Source organism: Schistocerca serialis, chromosome 1 (assembly GCF_023864345.2).
Source record: "Schistocerca serialis cubense isolate TAMUIC-IGC-003099 chromosome 1, iqSchSeri2.2, whole genome shotgun sequence".
Taxonomy (NCBI): Eukaryota; Metazoa; Arthropoda; class Insecta; order Orthoptera; family Acrididae; genus Schistocerca; species Schistocerca serialis.
In genome coordinates, this window is record NC_064638.1 from 1,073,196,736 (window position 1) to 1,073,224,119 (window position 27,384).

The 27,384-nt window shown below is 40.2% G+C and overlaps 1 protein-coding gene across 1 annotated transcript in view; it reads right to left on the reverse strand.

The window, feature by feature from the left end:
- Positions 1-233: 233 nt before the first annotated feature.
- LOC126455468 (uncharacterized) overlaps positions 234-27,384 on the reverse strand; it is a 549,051-nt gene continuing 521,900 nt past the window's right edge. The window contains exons 6-8 of the mRNA XM_050091224.1: positions 10,600-10,698; positions 9,522-10,367; positions 234-2,380 (exon numbers count right to left, since the gene is read on the reverse strand). Coding sequence (XP_049947181.1) covers positions 1,865-2,380; positions 9,522-10,367; positions 10,600-10,698 — 1,461 coding nt within the window. The 3' untranslated portion in view covers positions 234-1,864. The remainder of the gene's footprint in view (positions 2,381-9,521; positions 10,368-10,599; positions 10,699-27,384) is intronic.

Genomic DNA, 27,384 nt, shown 5'->3' on the forward strand with positions numbered 1-27,384 from the left:
GTAATTATATTAGCATTGGAACATCCACAATAAATAGTTTTCAGAACTGCTACTGTTTTTGAAAAACTGAGTGCTGCCAGGCTGGAATTCTCTGAACCTACGGAACACCTATCTAGCATGCTACGTTATAAATACTTCGAAATGGAAGAGGAGCAAGGTAGAGGTGTGGGTTGGGTGGGTGGGGGTGGGGGGGTGGGGGGGGGGGTGAGAGCTACTGCTCTACTTACCAGCCACTTAACTTTGACTCATCCCCCTCCCACACACACACAAACTTCCTCCCTCTATTCTCCCACTGGTATTAATGTATGAATTTGCTCCTTTTTCCTTATCTCAGCCTCATTACCACAGCACACATTGCTTGAAGTATGAACTACCAGTCATATGAAATGCTCTAATATTCATAAATAAATGAGTTAATACAAAACATTATGTTCAGTTCATAGCTCACAGTTTTAATGATTTGTGTTGTCATAATCTTTCGTGGTTGTTTGTCTGAAAAAAATCCCCTTGGGCTTATAGCCAAGTCATTTCAAAATAAATACTTGACTTCTACAGTTGTCTGGGCCATAATCAGGAGTAACACTAATGACCACAATGACTAGCACAATGTTCCACTCATATAGATGATACAGCAATAACTGGTATCTTCCACAGCAGGTGCAGGCATCATTCTGGCTCCTCTTGGAAAGATTCCAGATGTTGCTTCCTCACCTATATATGTGGAGTACTGTGCCAGTAACAGCAATTTTAACCAGTCAAAATGATGTGACTGGAAACACTGAAAATTTTACTCGTGTTTATAGATGTTTGGTGCATCTCTTCAATATCAGATACAACACTACAACTCACATGACCTCAGCCTGGCTAACATTCCTCAAAATATAAATAAACTTTGTAGGAGAATGAAAATCAAATTAATAACCAACAGTTCACCTTAGACATCTGTGTTTTTTTAATTAATTTGTCTTGGGTAAAATGAGTAGAGAACAATACAAAAGAGCAAATAAATTTAGCAGCTGACAGTGTATTTCTTTTCTAGAAAGGATATTGGCATATTTTTCATAAATAGAAAGCTCTTCATCTTATGTTTTTCTCTCCTCAATTATTTACATGTTAAAAACAATGTTTTGTTTGGATTCAGAATACAGATACATGGAATTATGTAGCCAGTATACAAAACATGTTTAATTCATGCATGGGGTCCCATGAAACACATTACAAATGAAACTAAGGAATAATGATAGTGTTTCCTAAAAGGGAGGAGGAGGATACCGAGTGACTTTCTTCCTGTTCTCTGCAAATTTCTGTACTGCGCATCTGGCCTATTCTTCATCTCACTTAAGACAAAAAAGTGTGAAGATTCTTTTTAGGATAACTACAGTCAGCAAAGGCAAAAAGCTTATGCTTTGCTTGGTTTCATAACAAAAGCCAAAAGTCAAACTACATCAAAGATTTGGAAATTATCTTACAAAAGCAAAGTCTAAACACCAGCAAATGCAATTAAATGCTCCATTAAAATATTGATTACAAAAGAGCACCATATTATGTCACCAAATTACTAACATCCAATTCAGAACATCCATTCCATAAATACAACAGATGTATTTTTAGAAAATTTTACATAAGTAACCATAAGCAGTACTAATTAGAGATGGCATCCCCACATACTTTCAGCATTCTATCATGCAAACAGCATTCTTAACCACCATATTCCTACTAATCTGTGGTTAAAATTTCATTTGTAATAGACATATGCTGCACATTAACTGTTAATGTCTTTTCACACAGTAGTTCATGGTTGTAAATAGAATGAAACAGTGTCTCACCATTAGAAGATCAGAAAGGAAAACAATTCAAATTAATTTCAGTATTCAGTATGTTGACCTCCTGGTGTGATACAAAAGTTTCGTGTAGAAATTACTTTTGACAAAAATTTTGTTGGTGTATGAAATGCTTCTATCATCATTTCAGGTGCCCTGTTCTCCAATGAATCACACTCTGTCAATCCTTCACATCGTGATGAAGTATGCAGGTGATGGTCTTGGACGTGTACATTTTTGCTAGATACAATTTCATTATTCAACACACTTTCAGAGTCATTGATACTGTCAAAAAATTCAGAGGAGGAGGAGTTGCCATCAACAATAATGTTACTGTCACTGTTTACATCTTGGCTTTGTAAGTTAAGTTGAGATGTCAAACTTTTGAAATCAATCTCATCACTTGTTTTTGGTGAAAGTTCCACTTCTTGGTCAGGAAAATGGTTGAGGGAATCCGAAAATGAATCTGCATCATGATGATCATCATGGTGACTGCCATGTGTCTCTCCTGTTGCGGAAGAACACTGTTTTGGCTCTAGACTATCAGATGCTGTTAAAACCTGTCAGCAGACACAAGAAAGTAAGCAAACAAATGTCACAGATTGCAAACATGATGCATAAGTTTGATGGGTTGAAACAGTTAAAGTTATTTTAACCATGTGTGTCCCTATTACAATTATTCACAAGATAATTCCCGTTCCAAAATAAATGTAAGTGGTCGCAGTTAGAGAAGTTAGAAAACTAAGCAAGTCTTACTGGTTGCTGTACTCATGAAGTCCCTTAGTTATATTATGTAAGCACTTAAAGACATTATTTTATTTCAATCAAGTTCCTTGAAGCCAGTGATCATCTACAGACCCACAGCAAAATTTAAAATACTATATCAGCATATCTACATTGTTCTATTATTAGTAAGTGCAAGTTGGTTCCTGAAGCATAAGATTCTGTCACGCAAGAACAAGGGTGATATAGCTTATGCTAAAGCATGTGAAATTTATTCTCTAAAATGTATGTGGAAAGCGTGAAAATATCATGTGCAAAACAGTCGACACCATCATTTCTTTCATACTATGCATTACATTAAGCATAAAAAATATCTGCTATAAAATCAGGAGCATTATATTGTCACAGCACTTCCAGCCACCAAAGATAACAAATATAACATTTCTTATCATTATTTCACTTGGAGCATTGAATAAATGCTTAATGAAATTTCCTACAAGGTCTTGGAATTAGATTTCTATCAAGTGGAAACTCTACTAGTTAAAAAGCTATGAATGTTCAGTACTAAAAATTTTACATGAACTGTAACATTCTATCATTTACAGGTTGTCTTATAACATAAACTCTGTTGTGCTGCATTAAAACTTGTTTTGCTGAGACAAATTAATAGGAGAACTATAGTAAGAGTCCAGTTGTGGGCATAAACAGATGTTCTTAGCGCTCATCAGTTGTGAAAAAATATTAATCAACTACAGGGATAATACATCAACAAAAATAACCAATTTTTGAAAATATAATGTAATTGGCTAGACCTAGACAAAAAATCTATTCACCAAGCAGCAGCAGGAGAAAACAAATATTAAAGTGATAGAAATGTGCAAGCTTTTACAACCAGTGGCTTCTTATCCTGGCAGAAGAGTCAAAGGAAAGGGAAGAGATATGAAGGAAAAGAACTGGTGAGGTTTATAACACAGGGAGAGTTATGTAAAAATCATCCAGAGCCCCTTCTCACCCTGTCCAGTAAGCCTTCCATGACCCAGAATTCTGGGTAACTTTTCTGTAACTCTCCCCGCTTCCTAAAACTGTTAAGTTCTTTTTCTTCATTCCCTTCCTTTCCCTTCCACCCTTCTGCCAGAAAAAGGAGCCACTGGCTCTGAAAGCTTGCAGATTTCTGTAACTTCTGTGTGTATCTTCTACTGCAGCTGCTTCATGAGCAGATTTTTTATCTATCCAATTATATCAGCTAGAAAGACTGATAGCATTTACAGAAGCAGCTTGCATGAAAATAAAACAACTATGAACAAAAAATGCCAGCTGGAGGGCACAATCACAACTGAAAAGACACATGAAAAATAAGTGTATCACTCATACTTTGACTGCATTCTTTCACTTCTACCCTGCACCCCTACACATCCCTTTTAGCTTGCAATTAGAATAATTTGCAAGTTTTTTTTCTATTTTGTTAAAAATACTTCGCACTATCATCAGTGCACTTTTGGTCTCTGGTATGCAATATATGCTGCAGTTTTCTCTCCAAAGCAACTGGTGATGCTGACCATATTGGCTGAAAACAACAAACCTGACTCAGTCTGAGAGCCCACAAACAGAACTGGGAAATAACGGAAAGTTGTGTGAAGCAAGCCAGAAAGGGAAAGACCCTACAGTAAGAAAAAATAGTAAAACAAGTGACTTCCAGAATGTAGGTGGAAAGACTGAAAGACTAGTATTCTTGTCACTTATACACTCACACATACGTAGCCTGCAGATATGAGTACACAGCTGTAGTGCTGAATAAAATACTGATAACACCAAGGGCACACTTCAATTTTGTATCTTATAAATTACAATGTAGTCATTTTATGAGAGTTTGTTGCTGTTGTATTGCTTAGACCAGCTATGTGACACATGTCCTCCTGAAAATTTCAGATGAATGCTTTTCAAGTGTTGTGTTTCTCCAAACGGCAATTTTTGGGAAGTTGAGTACTAAGTACTTCGAGAAATAGGGAGAGGGACTGTGGGAGAATCAATATATAACTACCTTGCCTCCCCAGAAGATAGGCATGGATATGTGCCTGGTCACCTTCATACTGTCTAGTACTGTCTAGTACTGTCATACTGTCTAGTGTCAGGAAAGACAAACTAAGAATACAAATGCTAGAAACTACTAAATTCAGAATTTTTATGTTTTTACTCCTGATTCAACAGCTCTTGCATCAGCATCTGGAAACTAAATACATTTACACCACCTATAGATCACAGATGGGACACATGGCTCCCAAACACAGTGGAAGTCTGGAGGGAGGGGGTGGGGGCGTTCCTACATCTTTCACTTGGAGCTGAGTGGCTGCTCATCCTCATTCTTTTTCATTGTTTTGAAGTGAGAATTTTCATAACAACATCATCTGAATTTTTTCACAAAAAATAAAAATATGTTAAAAATGTAGAAGCAGTTTTCATTTTGAAATACCCCGATAATTCTCATCTGTGACTCTGAAAAAACCATTTTGGAAGTGCTTTTTCAAATTTATGTCTTCTTCAACTGTCTTATTATATTAATAGCAATTTCACACATGCATTCAAAATTTGTGTTTCAACAGAGTGGAGTTAAGCTATATTAATTTTTTTAAGTCACAAAGAGAACAGCAAATTGTGAAGTCGATCCAGGCTGGAAAAAAAGGCTTTACATTGAATTGGAGGATGAGGAGGGTATTAGCAGAGGCCCTAAATGCAAAAAGTTTTAGGATCTACTGCAGCACGTATTAAAAAAAGGTTTGTATTTAATACAATTATTCATACATAAGTCATTATGTGTTCATTCATTACTTCACATGTAATCAGTTACTCCAGATTATCTTTAAAGCCAAATGATTAAGAAACTGCTAGGTATAGTTTTAATTTGCATTCCATTATTTCATAGTATTATGGGTATGGCTCAGCAAAAATACTTATTTTAATATCATAGCGAGTATGACACACTCATGACAGTAAAAATGATACAAGCAATGTTGAAGTAAGAAAATAACAAGAAATTGAAAATCAGCTCTGACGAAACATGTAACAGGGACATGAGGAGAGATCATGATATCTGCTTTACTCTCAGTGGGAGCTTATTAGCACTGACACCACTCGAAATTATGGAAGTGTGAAATTAAATGTTGCAAAAATCGGACCATTTACATCAACTTCACTCTGAAAGGACAAGCATTTGCTATGACATTCTGTAAGAAAAAAAGTGTCCTGTCCTAGTCTTTCTTTATTTGAAAATAATTATGAAATGTCCATCAATATTACACTGTACAAACCCCTTTCCACATATCAAAATGGATACCAGCAAAAAATGCACTATTTATTCCAAACCAGTGTAACATTCTGGTAGACGTTGTAGAAAGGAGTTCAATAACTTTTGAAATATTCCCCCTAAAAATAAACATCATTTCTTTTAATCAAACAGAAATTTTACAGTATGTTATCACTTCTGTTGCCACCACCAACGCAAGTTACATATATACAAAAGGAAAAACAGGCAAACAGACATTATAATGCAAGGTTTTCCATGCTCTTTGACTGATAAATGATTGAAAGAGAAGTGCTGACAAGTGAGAAGTTTTTCACATGTGACCACAGTATAATATCGAACAATGCAAAGTTCAGAATGGAATAACAACAGTGTGAAACGATAGACTGCTACTCACCACAAAGAGGAGTTGTGCGTCACAGATAGACACAATAAAAATATTACTAAACTTTGAATTTTTGGACAAGAAAGGATTTCTTCAGAAACAGAAAAAAGTTTAGTAGTCTTTTCATTGTATATGTCCATGACTCTACATGACCTCCATGTGGTGAGTAGCAATCCATCCTTTTCGTGTCAAAATGAAATATTAACATTCATACTTATGAGCTTTGCTGTCAGAAGTGGGTTTCAAAATGAGCTACACATACATAATTTTTTTAATAGTAAACAATTACAATAAATCAAACTGACCAGGCTACATAATATGAATTTAACATATGATGGCATTGGATGTAGCAGGAACTGAAGAGCATGTGACGGTTATATACATAGAGAGAGAGAGAGAGAGAGAGAGAGAGAGAGAGAGAGAGAGAGAGAGTGTGTGTGTGTGTGTGTGTGTGTGTGTGTGTGTGTGTGTGTGTGTGTGTGTGTGGTGGGGGGGGGGGGGGAGGGGGGGGGGGCATTGATAACAGCATCATAAGCATGCTGGCGAGTGCAGAAAAATAATATCAAAATGAACACAAAATATCCTCAAATACACACAGCCATCATGCTGGACTATTTGTATAAAGAATTTACAATTCATAGCTAATTTACAGTTGCTATGCTAGAGTTATTGCTGAATAACTCTTCAAAAAACAGATAAGAAAAGTTGTTCTGTCAGTTATTTGCATTATTACTATCAATTCACGGAATTTTTGGTCATGCTGCCAAAAGTTTAAAGTGTTTCTGTTTCTTTAAATACCAGAAGGATAATTATCTTTTTTTTTTTTTTTAAAAAAAAAGGAGCCCAATCCCTGGATAGCAACAGCAAACAACAAATGTCTAGTCCAGAGCTCGACATTACCTCTACATTCGTTTACTTTTGGCATGTTCTGGAACATTATAAAGTGGAAATTATGACAAAAATAATAATCTCCCTACAAGACAAAGTAACTGCATCAAAACTGAATTATGGATAATTCGTACAGAAAACTCATTTTGTCACAGAACCTGAAATCTGTTTTAACTACAGTATGTACTCATTACATATCACCCTAGATGCTGAAGTTTCTTCCACCTTTGCCCATTCTGATGGGACTAAAAAAATTATACAAAGCAAACAAAGTTCCAATTGACCAAAAGCAATAGCAATCTTGCTTTTGAAAATCAAAAGATTTACAGTTTTTTAAGGGATTAGTATTAATGAGAACAAATCTGTTTTATCTAGAAAATGTGTCATCCTTACTTTTATTACTGTATTTGGGGGACATAAATGTTTCATTTCATATATTAGGTTTTTTTACACAGGCAAAATAATAAAACTCATTTATCATGTTCCAACTACTCATCTCTGCCACAAGATGTGCTGCATAACAATGTCATATTCCAAATATTCAGTTATGTTTCTTCAAACAATTTACTCAGCTCATTGCTGTGATTAACTTTAACATTCTTACACTCAGTATAATCAGCATTCATGAGGACTGAACAGTTTCTGCAGGAGTACCTAAACAAATATTGCTGTGGTAGACTAACGTAATAGTGGAAAACACACGAATATATTCCACTGAAACCTATTCTACAAAACCAACCAAATTACTGTCACTAAAATTGATGTCTTGATTTCAATACCTCAAATATGAAATGGTGTTACAGGAAAAAAATACAGATGTTGTTGGGGATACTTCACAGTCTTGTTGCATCATATTTAAAAATAAGTTCTATATGTAACCCAAATTATTTTCCAAAGAAGAACACTTTGCAATCTAAGAATGCTCTCCATGTATCTGATAGGTCTAGGCATTTTACATTTAATAATTTAGTCACAAGGTAAATGGATAACAAGCTTTGTAACAAAATTTAGTGGGTAGCACAAATCAAATATCTGTACACTACATTTCTTTATTCACATGCAAGAATGCATGAATATGTATTGTAAGTGTAGTACACAAAGTTACTGCCTGGAAGTTAAGCTACCAAAGATGACTGCATTGAATTAATTGCCAAATAACATATTTAAATACACTTTTGAAAACTTAATAACACTGTACTCTCCAACAAATGTCAGTCAGATGCTGAATGTAATCCATGCAAGAATGAGAGACAAAAGAATGGAATGAGGGGTATTATTTAGTACTTATGTTTCTTGCTTCCCTACAATGGCAGGATATTTAAAGAATCCAGTATCTCATATGGACCCCCTTTACTTTGAAACCATTTCCAGATTACAATAAATGTAGACTACAAAGTTTCATACAAACATGCAATTCAGATTTAGCTTAAAATTTTCAGAAATCCTGACAACTGATTGGTTTTCATTACCACAGGTAACTTAAGTTAGACAAGTATTACTTAGTCTCCTATCACACTTTTTCACTGTACAGCTGACAAATAATACCTCAATAAGAGGGCCTTTGATGTTTGTAGTGGAGGAGCAGGTTACATCTTCTCAAAGTTTTATTCACAATGGCACAGCAAACATACATAATTCGCCAACCGTCACCAACACCACCATCACCAAGAGAGATACAGATGGAAAAAGTGAAATAATAAGAACTGTGGATTATTTTCTTTTATTGAAAGGCATTCTTGTTATTGGAATGTGAGTTTACTGTAACAAAATAAAAAAAAGAGAAAAGCCAAAATTACTGTGTGCTCAGAAAGAAACAGCTCAAAAATAAATATAAAGAGCTAGGAAACAATTTTAAATGCGTGCATGCTCAAACATTGCATATACATATAGCAAACAGAAAATAATTATTACATACAATCTAAATTACAAAGTATGTTATATATGAGGGATGTACTGTATTTGCAGGAAACACATACAATGATTGTAAGTTACACACAAGCTTCAATTCTACAAACGAGCATTTTTACAGACAGAGTTACTCATACATAAAAACATACAATTTTATGAGATTTATTAATGAACAAATCATTAGAAGTAACAAAAATTCTAAGTTTCCTTGAGATCAGTCAAACAGTGCTTCTGATATGCTGTTCTTCCTAGTATAGAAAAATCTGAAAAATCAAATCAGCCACTTACGAGGAACTATACTTCCATTCCTTCTCATTCTACTCAAATGATTAAGAAACTCTCAAAAACACACTAATATATGTCATCATATTCAACTGTCTGATTAACACTGTGCGACAAAGCTACTGATGTCATATTGTGCCAATTTAACTATATTCTAAGAAGGACCATTGTCAAGAATTTTCAACCAGTTGCTCCAAAACGAAAGCTTAGTCGGTCGTACCTTAGAGTTACGATCAGCTTGATCAATCACGTTGCCTCTTGTGATGCTTGCACTACTGGCCCTCCTCACTGGATGCTGAGTTCCTTTCCAACCACTGGATGATGAGAAAGAAGCTTCTCTGCTTTTTCCAGAAAGAGAATCTCGCTTATTAGTATTAGATGCATTTGATGAGAAACTATTTTGACTATGACCATCTCTCGACCTAGTAGAAACCATTGTCACTTCCACGGCCGATACTTTTCGCCCATTTACTGAGTCACTACGAGATTTGCTCAGAATGGAATCTCTAGATTTACTACCATTTAGTGATTCTCTACTATTGTTTCTCGCTGAAAGAGAAGAGTTCCTAACCACAGAAATAGGTTCTCTGCTCTTGCTTCCACTCAGAGAGGCACCATCAGCCTTGCTTTTCCATGAAGTTTCCCGGCCAGATTTAGCTGACAGAGAATCTCTGCTCTTATTAGAATGTGCTGCCGTGATAGCACCTGTCTTCCCAGATGGCGGTCTGGGTGCACAGTATGATTTAGTTCCCAGTAAAGGTATCTTGCTAGGCCTGCGACGGGGAGAATTAGATGACTGCACACGGCGCTGTTCAGTGTGATCGTGTGCTGACTCAGTACTACTGCTGTGGTGCTGGTGGTTGTGGTCATCTGAACCAGCTACTGGCAATGCTAGTAGAGGCAGGATTGGATTGCACGTTTCCTCTGGGGGAAGTAGAGGAGGCTGCTCATCATCTGTTTCTGTTGACACTGCTGCAGTGTTTGTTTCAGCTGCCTTGCCTTGCCGTTGCTGTAATACTCGCATGCGTGCCTTGGTTCCCTCCAGCTCTATACTCTTTTCTGCAAGCTGTCAAAGAAAGAAAACAATATCCCTTAAACACAATGTATTTGGGTTCTACATTACAGTTGTTCCATTGTTTGTAAACTGAACACCTGTTTCTTTTGAAATGAATCACTGGCAACGAGAAGAGTCATGTGATGTAACAAATATGACACAAAATTTTAGTAATGAATGACTGTATGTTTACTGCATTATATTCAAAGTAAGTGACAAATTCTTTCAATCATTACAACATTACCTGAAATCGTAGATCATCATTTTCATCTTTCACTTTATCCAGCTGCTCCAGGAGACTAGTGTGCAGCTTTGCTGTCTTCTCTAGTCGATTCTGCAAAGCCTGAAAAAAAAAGTAATTTTTTCATACACACTATTCTCGCAAGTAAAATAGCTGTGGCCTAACCACAAAGTTTCTTTTATAAAGATTTCTAAGTAAAAACTAATTAAAAACATATGTCATGACATCAGTATCAAAGTTTGACTTTCAGTTATAATCATTCACTCAAAATTTATATGAGGGGGAGAGGCAGAGGGGGAGAGAGGCAGAGGGGGAGAGAGGCAGAGGGGGAGAGAGGCAGAGGGGGAGAGAGGCAGAGGGGGAGAGAGGCAGAGGGGGAGAGAGGGAGGGGGGAGAGAGGGAGGGGGGAGAGAGGGAGGGGGAGAGGGAGGGGGGAGAGGGGGAGGGAGAGAGAGAGAGAGAGAGAGAGAGAGAGAGAGAGAGAGAGAGAGAGAGAGAGAGCGCAATATGAGGCCAATATACAGTGTGACACGCTGCATGAAAAACAAAATGTGACACATAAAGAATAACAATGACAAATTGCTGCTGGATTCAGTTTGAGGATAACAAACAAATCCCATATTGTGAAACAAAGTGATACACAATCAACAACATAGCATATCTCTGCCTGCAGGACAATGAACAGTTGGTATGGTAGGACAGTATCTGATCTATTACAATAAAAGTTATGGATCCAAAGTTCAGAAGTAAAGACTTCAGGAAGTTTCAGAACTTTAAATCACATTTCAGCATAAACAATACTTACCATATGGCTTAAAAATCATATGGTAGAACAAAATACTCATCTTGAGTAATAACTCTATCAGTACAATTACATATCCAGTGACAATTTGTGAATCACTGAATTACATGGTAAAGGGTACTTTTTAGAGTAAGAAGTTTTCATGTTCCTTTCCACCACTCATGGATCGAGTCTGGGAGGAATAACTGCTTGTATGCTTTATTAGTATTATCTGCACAATATTGCCATGAATTGTGGTGTGTGTGCAGTGTAGTGATTAGCATCTCTGGCTGGCATGCTGCAGTTCAAACCCGACAACCAACAATTACTTCTCATTTAGTATTTATCAGTTCTGGGAGGTTCCCGAATATCGTAGCTTTGCAGTACTTGTATATTCAGGAATATTTCATGTACGTATAAATACTAGCATTGTGGAGTATTTGATGTTTGTAAAAATAGCTGCACACATTGTCCAGGAAATCAGTTTTGTTCTAGCTTTATGTTGGTGATCTTAATATGTGTGCTTTCAGTGCTAAGTGTTTTATTCCACTGACAACCCTGCTTTCGGATTTGGATTTGATTCTGATTATGACAAGAGACCATTTGGTGGAGACGTCAGATATTTCAAAACATTTACATCACCTTGGCTCCAATTAGGCAACACAGCAAGTGGGATGACATGATACATCTGGCAAAAGAATTGCTTTACTTGGATGGCAGCCCAGCAGTGCTTTGAGAACAATGAAGAGAAGCTCAATAGCTGGGACAAAGCCCAGCACAAAGTGAAGAAAATTTTCGGCAACACCAGCAGCGAGTCCACTTAGCAGAAGAAAAACTGGGTGTAGAGCCCGAAGTCATGAACAAACAACACAGCTGAACATACAGAATGTTCTGGATCTCTATCATACAATAAATTCAACTTCAACAGAAGCCGACAAAACCTCATATTTGATGAAGGGAATGACAGAAGCCAGATTCCAAGTTGTTCTTGTAAATGACGTCACAGTGACATCATAATTCATCAAGTGATTCCAGCAAATTGAGGAAACGCAACAGAAAATAGTTGGATGAAAGCGATATGACCAACTGCCAAATGTGTTTCCCTATAGCAGTCGTGAAAGACCATACTCATTCGGTCTCTCTCTCATGCCACAGAGTAAGAGAAGAGATACAGCAGTGTATGGCAGCCAGAAATATCAGACTGATTACACAAGACAGAACAGCAATGAATGTTGAACTCATGTGGAATAAGGTAATAGATTATGTCAAAGAAGAGGTTTATTGATCTTTGGTAACAGTCTCCACCATCAGTTGAAATTCCTTGAAGAATGGACTCGACCAACTGAGACCCATGACACTGCTGTCAAAACACAGCATCCAAGCAGCACAGGCACAAACACACAACACCACCAAGTACAACATCCTGCAGATGATCAGACATAGTCAACTTCAGACAATATAGTCAACTTGTAGGTTGTAACTCATCTCCAAACCCCTGAATGAGGTCTCTGCTCAACACGCCATCCAGTGCCATACAGAGGTACCTGGTACTCACCTTGCTGTCAAATGCAGGAAAACTAGGCAAGGCTGCTGCAGATGAAAATCCTCCATGGACAGGATTTACCAAGATGGCAGGAAATTTCACTGATGTCGTCACTGACAGCCAACCTGTCAAGTTACTAGTCACACTCATGGGCTTATTTTTCTGTAACATTGCCAGCTAAAACAGGCTATGTCCTATGATATGAAAGTGACAGTGCTTAACATTGCAAATGGAAAATATGTACAGCTGATAGAAACATGAATTGCAACAATAACTATCACCTACTGCATTGAATTAATGGAATTTATTCTTAGATGGGGCACAGCATGCAGTGACAGAGTGCTCCAAATTGATGAAGCTATTCCAGCAAACACACATAACAAGCATTGCTCTGGGTGGTGGTTTGCCATGGAAGACAATGTTATCCCATGGTCTTCAATGAGACTAGTTTCTGTCATCAATTGAGATGCTCTGTTAAACTGTGCAAAGGTTTTGTCAGGTGCAACATGTTACTACTACATACAATGTAGGGCAGGAAGCTACTATTGAACTGCCCACAGGACCTGACATAATCAACTAACAATGTCAGTGCGTGATAGGCATACTGCATCAATTTTTCAAGTTTCCATATCTGGAGAGGAGAAAAGACAGACCAAGTGACCCATGGCAAAACATATCAACACTGTGCATCATTAGCAGCCCTCATATACTGTGCCATTGGCTGAACAACACACAATCTAGGAGGAAGTGGAAAAAATGCTACAAGATGAGATCACTGGAACTTTGGAGAAGTCTTGATCCTCTCCTCCGATGAGACCCTAGAGTGCTTGAAAGGGCCCAGTATGTCTCAACTTTAGACATGCAGATAGGCTACTGGCAATCTGAGGCAGAAACTCCTGAAAGCCTCTATTGAGAGTAAAATTATGCTACATGAACTGCAGAACACTCCAGCCACCTTCGATCATATGATGGAAACCTGCTCCAATGTCCTAAATGGTCAATGTGTCTCTGCCTTCTGAATGACACTCATTTTATCAAAGACATTTGGAGAACATCTAAGCTGCCTGATAACCATGTTGTATCATGTCCAGACTGCAGGCCTCAGCCAGAATTCAAAGTAGTGCCTTTTTGTTGTCCAAGAAAGAAATATTTTGAGGCACCTAGTAAATGACAATGGAGTCCATCCTGATCCTCAGAAAGTAAGAAAAGTCACCGATTTTCTGACTCCTTAGCACATTCCTGATGTTAGAAGTTTTGTCAGAGTGTGCTTGTATTACAAGCAATTCATAAAGGGCTTCTGCATGAAGGCACATCCCTTGCAAGAACTAATGCAAGGAGGTGCCAAACTTTCCTGAGAAGAGGTGCAACACAGATCTTTCCTTGTCTTTAAAGAGGCACTAGCACTGTACAACAAGAATGCCAAGACAGAACTAGTGGCTTTGAAATAGGGGCAGTTGTGATACAAATTCAGGAAGGGGGGCTGGAAAGGTAATAGCTTACACTTCCAGAGCAAAGTACTCCGAGATCCAAGATGAACTACTCTACGACGACATGAGTATCTTGCAATTGTTTGGAATGTCAACAATTTCTGGCTGTATTTATTTGGCAAACCATTCACCATCGTGAGGAACGATCATTCTCTATTCTGGATGACTAGCTTGTAGGACCTGTCAGGTTGATTGGTGATATGGAAACTGAGGCTTGAGGAGTACAGTGTCACCATGATATACAAAACAGACACAAACACAAGGATGTCAACTGGCTTTCATAAAATTCTTTAGTAGAAAACAGCGGAATGGACAAATTCTCCATCATCTCCACATCAAATGACATTGCTGCTGAACCAAGGAAAGGTCTGGCACTGTTGAAAACCAAATAAGCCTTGAAAGAGGAGGAACCGATCAAAGGAGAAATCCAATTAATAAATGGATCTCTTTATAAGAGGAACTATGATCCAATGGGGTGGAAATGGTTGCTCATCATCCCCACTAATCTATGGCAATCTACCTTGAAGTATTTCCATGACTCTCCAACATCTGGTCACCTGGGATTCATGAAGGCTTTAGGCATAATCAGACACAGGTATCACTGGTCAGGTGCCCACCAATCCATTTGACACTATGAAAGCCACTGTGAGGAATACCAGTGATGGAAGTAAGTGCCTCATTTACCTCCAGGGCCTTGGGTACAAATCCTGCCTGCAGCACCACCCTTCCACCAAACTGGACCTCTTTGTGTGCTTCCTGAAGCCAACAAATGAGAATCAATGGATGATCAATGCTGTGCCAACTACAGAGCTCCAAACACTGTCAAGTTACTTGCAGAAGAAATAATTTTGAAGCACGGAAGACCACACGTGATGATCTCTGATTGTGGGAAAGTTTTCCATTCAAGATCAGTGTCACAGAATTTCATGTTGTAATATTGTCCACAAGATGACAGCTGCCTACCACCCACAAATGAATGGCCTCACAGTACACTTTAATAAGTCTTTAGCAGACACAGTCTCAATGTATGGTGATACAGAACAGAGAGACTGGGATACAGTACTTCCCATCATGGCATCTGCACACAAGAAAGTGAAGTAAGATGCTACATGCTTCACACCATTCTTCCTACTCCACAGTTATGAGGCCAAAACAACAATGTATACACTATTCCTGCTTCAAACAGACGACACTCAGGTTGATGGTGTGAAACACCTCAACAGTGGAGCTGAAGAAGCAAGTTAGTTGGTTCATATACAGACCCTGGATGCCCAGGGTAAAGACTACGAGTGCTGTAGTAAGTGAGGTACAGACCGGGAGACTTGGTATGGATTTCTACTCCTGTATGGAAAGTGTAACTATCATAAAAATTACTAAAGCACTACTTTGAGCTATGTCGTATCCTTCATCACTTGTCAGATGTTACATACAAAGTCTAAGATTATGACCCTTCATCAACAAGAGAAAATCACACAGACACATCATCCACATCACCCGTATGACATGCTACTACAGTCCAGAGGTGCAAATCGATAATGGGAGGATAAAGGAAACTGAAGAACCAGTCAATGATTGAGAAGCTTTGACAGTAAAGAGGATGTAACAACATGACCGGAACATAAGGATCTGTCAGTGCCGCCATATAGATGACTATTGACAAAATCTAGATTCAGGGGACTGTAGTTGGCTCCAATGAGAACTTCTGAAACAGCAGGTCACTGCTTCGGAGAAAATGAAGAATTATACTAATAAATAACTGAAGGCTGATAGGAAAGACATCTCTGTATTTGAAAATTATTTGTATTCCGTTTTAATCTAGATTTTTTTAACTAATGCCAACAACACAATGGTTTGGTAATCATTATTAATTTTTTACCTCCTTTTGTGAAATGGCTTGATGACAGCATGGGATGCACAAGATTTTGTAGTTATTAGGTTACATTTCTTTTTGTTCCATAAATCCATAATGAGGAGATCCTCTCAAGAATGTAAAACATGTCATAAAATGAGAATACATAATACATATTTACAAATAAAAGGGAGACGCTAATGTCTCTTTCATATATCGTAAATCAAATGGTCCTCATGGAAGTAGAAAAAGTAAAAAAATTCTTGAACATACTTTCATTTAAGTGGTAATAACAAAGTAATCGCAAAACATGTAAATGGAGAAAATCATATTATGACACATATTTTCATTTATTTCATTACTGCACTGAAAATTTGCAGAGGTCAGATTTTATGTAATAGCTTACCCACATTATTTGCTGTTATTAACAACATACATACATCAGTTGCTTTTACTAATAAAGGCATCAGTGGAGGGAATGGAGCAGGCCACCAATAAACCCTTTAGGTTCTTCTTAAACATAATTTTAGAAACAGATGCTGGCAACCTACAGAAAATGTGTATTCCTGAATAACGGACCAAAGTAAGTGACTTTGAATCTTTATTAAGATTATCTTTATTTCTAGTATTTATTCTATGAACTGAGCTGGTGTTTTGAAAAAGTAATATTATATATGACAAATTTCATTAAGCAATAATTATATTGGGAAGAGGAACACTAGTATCCAAAAGTTAAGCATTATCACAAAGGCATGCAAATGGAAAGAGTAATGGTTAGGAGTCAACCAACATCACCATAAATATTTACAAATGAACCCATTTGTTCATTCTGTGTAGGAAAGTAATACTGTGGGCTGTGAATAGTGGCTTAACCAGGTTATAAACACAAACAGTGCACGAGACCTCTCATTTCTATCTGTTCTTGTCTGTCCATAGCAAGGAGTGTGTAATCTCTTGGTTAAGTTGACAATTTAATAATACCACAAGGAGGACCTTTTGGCCTTATTTTGAAAAGGTGGAATACTCAGCTGCCTGGAAGCAGGTACGACACTGACTGAAGTCTCAGTATTCTTGGATGTGCACACAAAGTGTCATTTCAAGGCTTTGGCGATGGTTTTGAGAAACAGATGTTTGTCATAGGCCAGTATAAGGTCAACCGAGAATAACTACCACACAGCAGGGCCGATATCAAGCCGTAACTTCCCATCGAAATAGGAGTACATGTGCAAGACAGTTGGCAGAAAAGCTTGCAGCTGTTTCCTGACAACTGTGCATTGGCTGCTGAAAACAAAAGCACTGTTTGATAGACATCGGGCTGTGTGCATCCCACTAACTACAGCACTGAGAAGGCAACATCAATATTGGACCAGGAATGAATGGAAGTATGCGCCCTTCACAGAGGAATCACACTTCCGTTTGCAAAATGACTGACGTCGCACAGTACTCTGGAGAGAACACGTTAGCTGATACAACCTCAGGCAAATTGTGGAAAGAGACCGGTGTGGTGGTGATGGCATCATGGTGTGGGGAGGCATTGTGTTGCAATGGTGCACGGAGCTGCCCATCTTCGTTGGTGGTCAGAGGAATACTTAAAAGCTCAGGGGTACAGATTGAGGCACTGCTACCACATGTTTTCCTTTTCAGAGGTGCAGTTGGTCCAGACTCTCTCTTTACGGATGATAACCCCCATCTGCATTGAGTTGCTCTAGTGGGTCAATTTCTTAAAGGTGAAGGTATCTCTCGCACGGACTGGCCAGTGAGATCCTCGGATATGAATCCTATAGAACGTGCCTCTGATGCATTAGGGAGGCTAATAGCATCCCGTCAGTGTCCACCGCGGACATTTCCAGATCTGTGGCTGAGGAATGGGATCGACTGATAAGAGATCTCTCGAACCATCTCGCAGAGAGCGTGTCACGTCGCTGTGCGGCATGTGTGACTGTTAGGGGTAGCCCCATTCCCTTTTAACAGCTTCATTTGTTGTGGAATAAATTTCCCAATTGTGTTACTTTCTTATAAACGTGTATGTTAGCTGTAAGAACTTTTCTAACATTATGTTTCGGGCACCACTGTACGCCAAATATTTTTTGATGGAGTTCTATTACCGTGATTATGTTTAACTTTTGGAGACTAGTGGAGTTTGCATCTGCAGTTCCTTGAACAGGCCTGTGTAGGACGTTTTTGAGTTCGAACAACAAATCACTCTTATTACACGCTTTTGGGCTCTGAAAAATTTTGCTTACTTCATGAGTATTTGGTTTCCAGCTACGGCAACGAGAAATGGAAGCGAATAACAAGGAGGAGGTGATGTAAAGAGGGGGCCGAGAGAGTGATTTGGTTCATCCAGGAAGCACGGCGAAGAGTGCGGCAGCAAGACTGCGCGCGGCCGCGCCGGACGACGGCGGTTGGCACGGCTGCGCCGGCGCCTGTTCTGGCCTGCGGAGAAATCGGCGGCTCGCGAGCCTCCAGCCTCGCTTTCCGACACGGCCAATTCACAAGTGTGGCGCTGCTCTTCCCAGCCCACGTGCCTGCCCAACACGTAACAGTTCCGACGATAAACCCGCAAGACAGGTACGTGCCGAGTAAAACTGTGAGGGACGGGAAAAACCCACCGTGGTTCAACAACAAAGTTAGGAAACTACTGCGAAAGCAAAGAGAGCTTCACTCTAAGTTTAAACGCAGCCAAAACCTCTCAGACAAACAGAAGCTAAACGATGTCAAAGTTAGCGTAAGGAGGGCTATGCGTGAAGCGTTCAGTGAATTCGAAAGTAAATTTCTATATACCGACTTGACAGAAAATCCTAGGAAGTTCTGGTCTTACGTTAAATCAGTAAGTGGATCGAAACAGCATATCCAGACACTCTGGGATGATAATGACATTGAAACAGAGGATGACACGCGTAAAGCTCAAATACTCAACACCTTTTTCCAAAGCTGTTTCACAGAGGAAGACCTTCTCTAAATCCTCGCATGAACGAAAAAATGGCTGACATCGAAATAAGTGTCCAAGGAATAGAAAAGCAACTGAAATCACTCAACAGAGGAAAGTACACTGGACCTGACGAGATACCAATTCGATTCTACACAGAGTACGCGAAAGAACTTGCCGCCCCGCCGCCCCCCCTCCCTTTAACAGACGAGTACCGCAAGTCTCTAGAGGAAAGGAAGGTTGCGAATAATTGGAAAAGAGCACAGGTAGTTCCAGTTTTCAAGAAGGGTCGTCGAGCACATGCGCAAAACTATAGGCCTATATCTCTGACATCGATCTTTTGTAGAATTTTAGAACATGTTTTTTGCTCGCGTACCATGTCATTTCTGGAAACCCAGAATCTACTCTGTAGGAATCAACATGGATTCCGGAAACAGCGATCGTGTGAGACCCAACTCGCTTTATTTGTTCATGAGACCCAGAAAATATTAGATGGAGGCTCCCAGGTAGATGCCATTTTCCTTGACTTCCGGGAGGCGTTCGATACAGTTCCACACTGTCGCCTGATAAAAGTAAGAGCCTACGGAATATCAGACCAGCTGTGTGGCTGGATTGAAGAGTTTTTAGCAAACAGAACACAGCATGTTGTTCTCAATGGAGAGACGTCCACAGACGTTAAACTAACCTCTGGCGTGCCACAGGGGAGTGTTATGGGACCATTGCGTTTCACAATATATATATATAAATGACCTAGTGGATAGTGTCGGAAGTTCCATGCGGCTTTTCGCGGATGATGCAGTAGTATACAGAGAAGTTGCAGCATTAGAAAATTGCAGCGAAATGCAGGAAGATCTGCAGCGGATGGGCACTTTGTGCAGGGAGTGGCAACTGACCTTTACCATAACAAATGTAATGTATTGCGCATACATAGAAAGAAGGATCCTTTATTGTATTATTATATGATAGCGGAACAAACACTGGTAGCAGTTACTTCTGTGAAATATCTGGGAGTATGCGTACAGAACGATTTGAAGTGGAATGATCATATAAAATTAATTGTTGGTAAGGCGGGTACCAGGTTGAGATTCATTGGGAGAGTCCTTAGAAAATGTAGTCCATCAACAAAAGAGGTGGCTTACAGAACAGTGGCTTACAGAACACTCGTTTGACGTATACTTGATTATTGCTCATCAGTGTGGGACCCGTACCAGGTCGGATTGACGGAGGAGAAGATCCAAAGAAGAGCGGCGCGTTTCGTCACAGGGTTATTTGGTAAGCGTGATAGCGTTACGGAGATGTTTAGCAAACTCAAGTGGCAGACTCTGCAAGAGAGGCGCTGCGCATCGCGGTGTAGCTTGCCGTCCAGGTTTCGAGAGGGTGCGTTTCTGGATGAGGTATCGAATATATTGCTTCCCCCTACTTATACCTCCCGAGGAGATCACGAATGTAAAATTAGAGAGATTCGAGCGCGCACGGAGGTTTTCCGGCAGTCGTTCTTCCCGCGAACCATACGCGACTGGAACAGGAAAGGGAGGTAATGACAGTGGCATGCCAAGTGCCCTCCGCCACACACCGTTGGGTGGCTTGCGGAGTATAAATGTAGATGTAGAAGGTAGCAGCGTATACATCCGCCGCCTAAGCATTGTCTTCCAAGCACTTCTAAACTTAGTCACACATTATGTTCTAACTACGGTCAACCGAAAAAGAAGACGAACAACAAAAACGTAGGCAAAGTACAGTACAGATAGTAATACAGATAGTAATACAGAGGTTGGACGAGCACATGGAAACACCGCTATAAATCCAGGTGCTAGCCAAGCCTGCAGGTTACGCTGTTTTATTTGACCACGAACGACACCTGTGCAATGTCCTCTACATGTTGCCAATGTCAGTTGTGAGAAACACGTTCTGTGTAGTTGTGAGTACATTATGCCGGAGTTAAGTGAAGTCGAACTTCGAAAAATTTTTCGTATGGTGGGTGCTTCCGTGGCCAAGAGAACCTGTGTTGTTCGTTTCAAGAGCCACACGCCGCATCGATGATTTATACTACATACATGGATAGCGGGATAACATCTTCCAGTAGATAACAACGCGAACGAAAGTGTACTCTGACGATCGTGACGGACGGCCATTCAAGAGGAGTGTGAGGACGAAAGCTGCAGAAGTCGCTGCAGAACGTAATGCCGCACTCGTGAACCCAGTCAGCACCAAAAAAACACGAAGGGAGCTTCATAAGCAGGGTATTGCACGGCGAGCTGGAATTCTAGAACAGCATGTCAGTGATGCAAATGCCTGTAACAGGAAACCGTGGTGCACAAGCCACAAGATCTGGACTATGGAGCAACGGATGAGTCTTGTCTCACATTGTTTCCAACTTCTTGCCGACTTGCGTCCCAATGGTGAAATATGGCAGGAGTTCGGTGATGATTTGGACAGCCATGCCGTGGTATTCCATGGACCCCTTGGGTACTCTGCAAGATCGCCCCACTGTCAAGGATCATGTGACTATTCCGACTGAACCGGTCCACCCCGCAGTACATCTGTGTTCCAAGATGTTGAGGCATCTATTCGCACAGGTCGCATCGTCCGGGACTGGTTTTGCGAGGAGGGTGAATTGTCGCATCTTCCCTGAACACGACATTCACCAGATCGCAATATTATTGAGGCTTTGTGGTCTGCTTTGGAGAGAAGGATGCATGACCGTTACCTACCTCCATCTTCGTTACGTGACCCTGCCACTATTTTCGTCGAAGAATTGTATAACGTTTCCTCGAAAACCATACAGAACCTGATTATCTATCCATTCCGAGACGAGTGGAAGCTGTTTTCAATGCCAACGGGTTTCCTGCACCATATTAACCATGGTAACGTGTCGTGTTTGCGGCGTTTCTTGTATTGGGAACTATAGGTTACATTACAGAATATATTACATTTCTCACTGACGTCAAGTGAGTTGTGTGCATCTTTCAAGCGTGCTAATACAGTTCGTTTTTCATTTATTAGTCCTCAATTTCTTTTTCATCCATTAGCTTAACTGAAAGTATGTACAAAATTGGTTTTGAAACCTCGATTTTTCTATAGAATGCTCTTGTTATAAATTGTATGAGGGAGAGTTAGACAGTATGAAATGACAAAGGCTGTACATCAGATTTGTCCTGAACATTTAAATTAAAATGGCCTCTTATTACTACGGTACACCATTCTGTTTAGAAGTTAAAAGCTTCGTGAAGTTCCCACAATTCCAGTTCTACAGCAGAAGTCACAAAATGCTATTCACTTCAAAATCGGATGTGTATTTAGTATTACTTCTTAATAAAAAGGCAAATGTGATCATAGTTTCACTTCTCAGAGTGGTTCGTGCTCCCTGAAAAGCTATAAATTTAACTAAAGTTATTACTCAACGAGGGCGAAACGAAACAAAACGAAAGTACACAACCACACAAAACAAGTTAATCATTTCTAGCCAGCCAGGCAGACGTACTGCATATACGAATCGCATGCGATCCATCAGTTGTCTGGGATTTCCATGCGATCAACGATCAGTAACCGATCGCTGCCATTTGCCCAGACACGTGCTATCTACGAAGCGATCGCATGCACAGGAGACGGATCGTTGCGATCCGTCGCTCGTGTGGGGCCCTCGAATGAAGTTAGTTTCACTCGCGGCAATTTACGCTGAGATATTATGTCCCAGCCGAATCAGAACCTAGGAAACCGTGACATTCGAAAAAATCTAAATATTTGCACCAAGAAAGATTATAAATTCACCCGTAGCAATTTAAGTTGTGTTATTTGGTTCGAATATAATCACTATCGTGAAAATCGTGGCATTAAGAAAACCAGCCAAAGATCTCTGATAACCAAGATTATAAAACTAAGCGATTATTATTGGGTACTGTATACTAGCAACTAACCGGTAACGACCAACGATAAGGAATTGCCTACAGCAGACGGAACAGAAAAGCCGCTGACATCCAAGCCGAGAATTCTACAACAAATGTGATATTAAGTGACCGTCTCATTCAAGCGGGACTGATATTCTGATGATAGTCAAGACACTGAACCGCGTAAGCAATGACAAATAAATGATTGTGTTTGGAAAGAAAGAAATTTCTGTTACGTTGGAGACCACAGTGATTGTTTTGAAATTATTTTACTATCCGGTATAATCACATCTACTTCTAACGAAATGGCCAACTTGGGCATCCATCGGTCATTATAAAACACGGGCCATGGTTCCATCCAACTACGTTGATGATTCTTTGACTGATACTTCACCGCAGTTTCATGTCTTCTGTCGTCACGATACTCCCGATAACCATGCTTGTTTTGCAACGATTCTTTGTTATGGTCCTCTTCATAAAAGCAGTCAGTAGAGTTATGTAATCTAGACGAAACACCCCCAACCTTACACGACAATTACAAGAACCATGTTTCAGAATTTCTTCAAGAAAAGGAATACCACCGCAATTTCATCTTTTATGGTTCACTTCCACATCAACTCCGAGACTACGTGAAGAGGAAAGACAAGGAAAACTGTTCAGACGTTCACCTATTTTGTAACAATGTTCCAGTGCGCAGAAATGTTGTCAAGGATGCAGCGAAAAACTCTACGTTGCAGCATCTATGCTGTAGCACAGATTCAGCACCCAACAACTTAAAATCCTTCGTGACTGAAACTTTATGAACAACGATAGTGTGTAAACTGCTGCTCCAATACTGATTTGCACAAACGCTTACACAACATTTATTCACTGATATTGGAACTCTTAAACTAAAGACGTGAAAATTCTATTGAAGCAGAATGAAATTGCTGTAAAAAATGACTGCGGGGGTTTCTTTTTTACCCCCTCTCAAAAACAAAGGTGGGGTCATTTTGGAACTTGGCAGTCTTATGGAGAAATATTTTACGGCAATCACAAGAACATATAAATGAAACAGTTTTCTGTGGCAGACACTTACACCTATCAAAGGCTCACGAAGCAAATGCAAAATGGAAAATTGCGTACTACCAGTCGCTAGTGAATAGCACGAATAGTAAGTAATTTTCCATATGAAGTGGTGATGTGAGCCAATGAAACGCGTCGAATAAATGAATTAATGATGTGGGTAGAAACGTATTTATGTTTCACTTTCAGTCACAGTTAGTTACATGTTTCATATTTCGTTTGAACGATTATTTTATCGAAATAATGGGGCACGAGTTAGCTTACGGAATGTGTATGTATGATTTGTGTTACCATTAATGCACACATTACTTTTAGTTCTATTCATGCAACCTAATTTAAAATTTAATTTTTAGCTTTTTTCCCCTGTGCTGTCCATCACGGACTAAATGAGTATTTATAAGCGTAAGAAATATTTGGCTGTAGCGAGAATACCAAAAAAGCTTACAGACCGTCTGGAGACGCTGAATCGGTCAGCGTGGCCGTGCAGACAATTTTTTATTGCTAACTCAACGTATGGTCACAGCAATGTTGTTTTCTTATGTTCACCAACCAAAAACAGAATTAGACACTCTTCATCTGTAGCTTGTAGCACACGCATTTACCCTGATTAAGCCGTCGATTTGTCGACTTCCAGACACATTGGAAGCTATTTAGCTTCACGATACCATACAGTAGCAGTCTGAAGCTCACAGTCTGTGGTAGGAGCAGTGTCCAAGACATGCACAACCCATAGCCCTTTCTGTAACACTACGAATTTGCTTGATAAGACTGAGTTCTGGTGATGTCAAGACAATCAAGAGTCCCGCCCCCTCCCCCCGCCATTGTGTTAAGTGTTCAGCGCTGAGGTCGAATACCGTCTCGTTCCATGAGCTGCTCCACCTGCGCTGTTCGATGCGGTCGCGTGTTGTCATCCATAAAAATAAAGGCATGGCCGATTGTACTTCTGAAAAGACGCACATGGTGAAGGAGTACGTTTCACAATAGCTTTGACTGGTTAAAAGATTTGCTCCCATGAAACGATATGCCTCACCATACCACAACATCTGGACTACCAAGGACGTATCCACATGGGAACTCTTACAGCATCCAGGAACACTGTCTAACATGACTATTTTGGCAGTCCAGGTGTTATGGTGTGGGAAGGCACGATTTTGCGTATGCGAATTGACATCAAAATCTTTGAACACGATACACTCGCCAGTTAATGTTGTTGTGACACTATTACTACCCCATTTGCGTCGTTTCGGGGGTCCATACGGCTCTGATTTCATTTTTATGACTGACAATGCGCGGCCGCATAGAACAGCGCCTTGAACGAGAGGATATCCTGCGAATGGACTGGTGTGCACCCCACCTCACCCCCACCTCCCCGCCCCCGCCTCACATACCATCGATCACGTGAGGGAGACGTGTTGCAGTACGCCCACACGCACCAACGACCACTCTGCAATTGTCAGCCGCACTGGTGGAGGAATGAAACGCCCTACGACACGAACTCCGAACCATACTTGTAGCCAGTTCGGGAGTACACGGCTGAGCATGCACGCCGTCCGTGGCGACCCCACATACCCTATTAAGAACAGTGTCCAGGGGACCATCATCCATCACGGCGACTTCTGTGTAATTATAATTTATGAATGAAAGTGTCATTTCTGTTCGTCTCATTGGTTATTTCTTTCAGTTACCTTCCGCACTATACACTACACAGGGTGTATCAAAAAGAATAATCCGATTTTTAAAAAATCGTAAGTATTATGTTATTTGAGATATGTGCGTGAACAACGTAAAGTTGGAAAGAGCAAACTCTCGAGTATTACACGGTCCCCGCTAGGTAGCAGCAGTGTGCGCCCACTTCAGTTCTCGTAAAAACGGTGTCGGGACAACAGAAAGCGTTTTGTGTTCTACGTTTTCTTCCACGCTTTATGTTTAGCGACGAGGCAACATTCCATTTAGACGGAAAGGTGAACTGTCATTATGTCAGAATACAGGGTACGGAACAACTACAGGAATTCGTACAACGTGAGAGGGACTCTCCAAACTTTATTGTTTTGTGCAGTATCATGGGAAAATGTGTATGGTCCATTTTTCTTTGTCGAGAACACTATTACAGAAACCATATCTCGATATGCTTGAGAGCTTTAACTTTCTTTTCCCACCGTTGGAGTCTGATTCGAACGACTTGATTTACCAACAGGATGGGGCACCGCCACACTGGCATCTGGAAGTGGGGGAATTTTTTAATCAAAAGGATTACTCAACGATCGATCGGTCGCACTGGACCAAATGATTCAGCCTTACATTACTGGCCTCCAAAGTCACCGGACCTGACTATGTAATTATTTCTTGTGTGGGGGATTATAAAAGACTCTTTATGTGTCTCCGTTACCAACAACAATGAATGAACTGAGACACCCCATAACAGCAGGTGTGGAAACTGTAACTCAAGACATTTATGCTTCAGTTGAATACCGCATTGCTACACTATGTGATCAAAAGTATTCGTTCGCCCCCAAAACATACGTTTTTCATTTTAAGTGCATTCCGCTGCCACCTACTGCCAGGTACTCCATGTCAGCGACCTCAGGAATCTTTAGACGTCGTGAGAGAGCAGAATGGGTCGCTCCGCGGAACTGACGCGGACTTCCAACGTAGTCAGGTGATTGGGTGTCACTTGTGTCATACGTCTGTGCGCGAGATTTATACATACCTAAACATCCCTAGGTCCACTGTTTCCGATGTGATAGTGAAGTGGAAACGTGAAGGGACACGTACAGCACAAAAGCGCACAGACTGACTTCGTCTGTTGACTGATAGAGACCGCCGATAGTTGAAGAGGGTCGTAATGTGTAATAGGAAGTTATCTATCCAGACCATCACACAGGAATTCCAAATTGCATCAGGATCCACTGCAAGTACTATGACAGTAAGGCGGGAGGTGGGAAAACTTGGATTTTATGATCGAGCTGCTGCTCATAAGCCACACATCACGCCGGTAAATGCCAAACGACGCCTCGCTTGGTGTAAGGAGCGTAAACATTGGCCGACTGAACAGTGGAAAAACTTTGTATGGACTGACGAATCACGGCACACGATGTGGCCATCCGATGGCAGGGAGTGGGTATGGCGAATGCCCCGTGAACGTCGTCTGCCAGCGTGTGTAGTGCCACCAGTAAAATTCTGAGGCGGTGGTGTTATGGTGTGGTCGTGTTTTTCACGGAGGGGGCTTGCACCCCTTCTTGTTTTGCTTGGC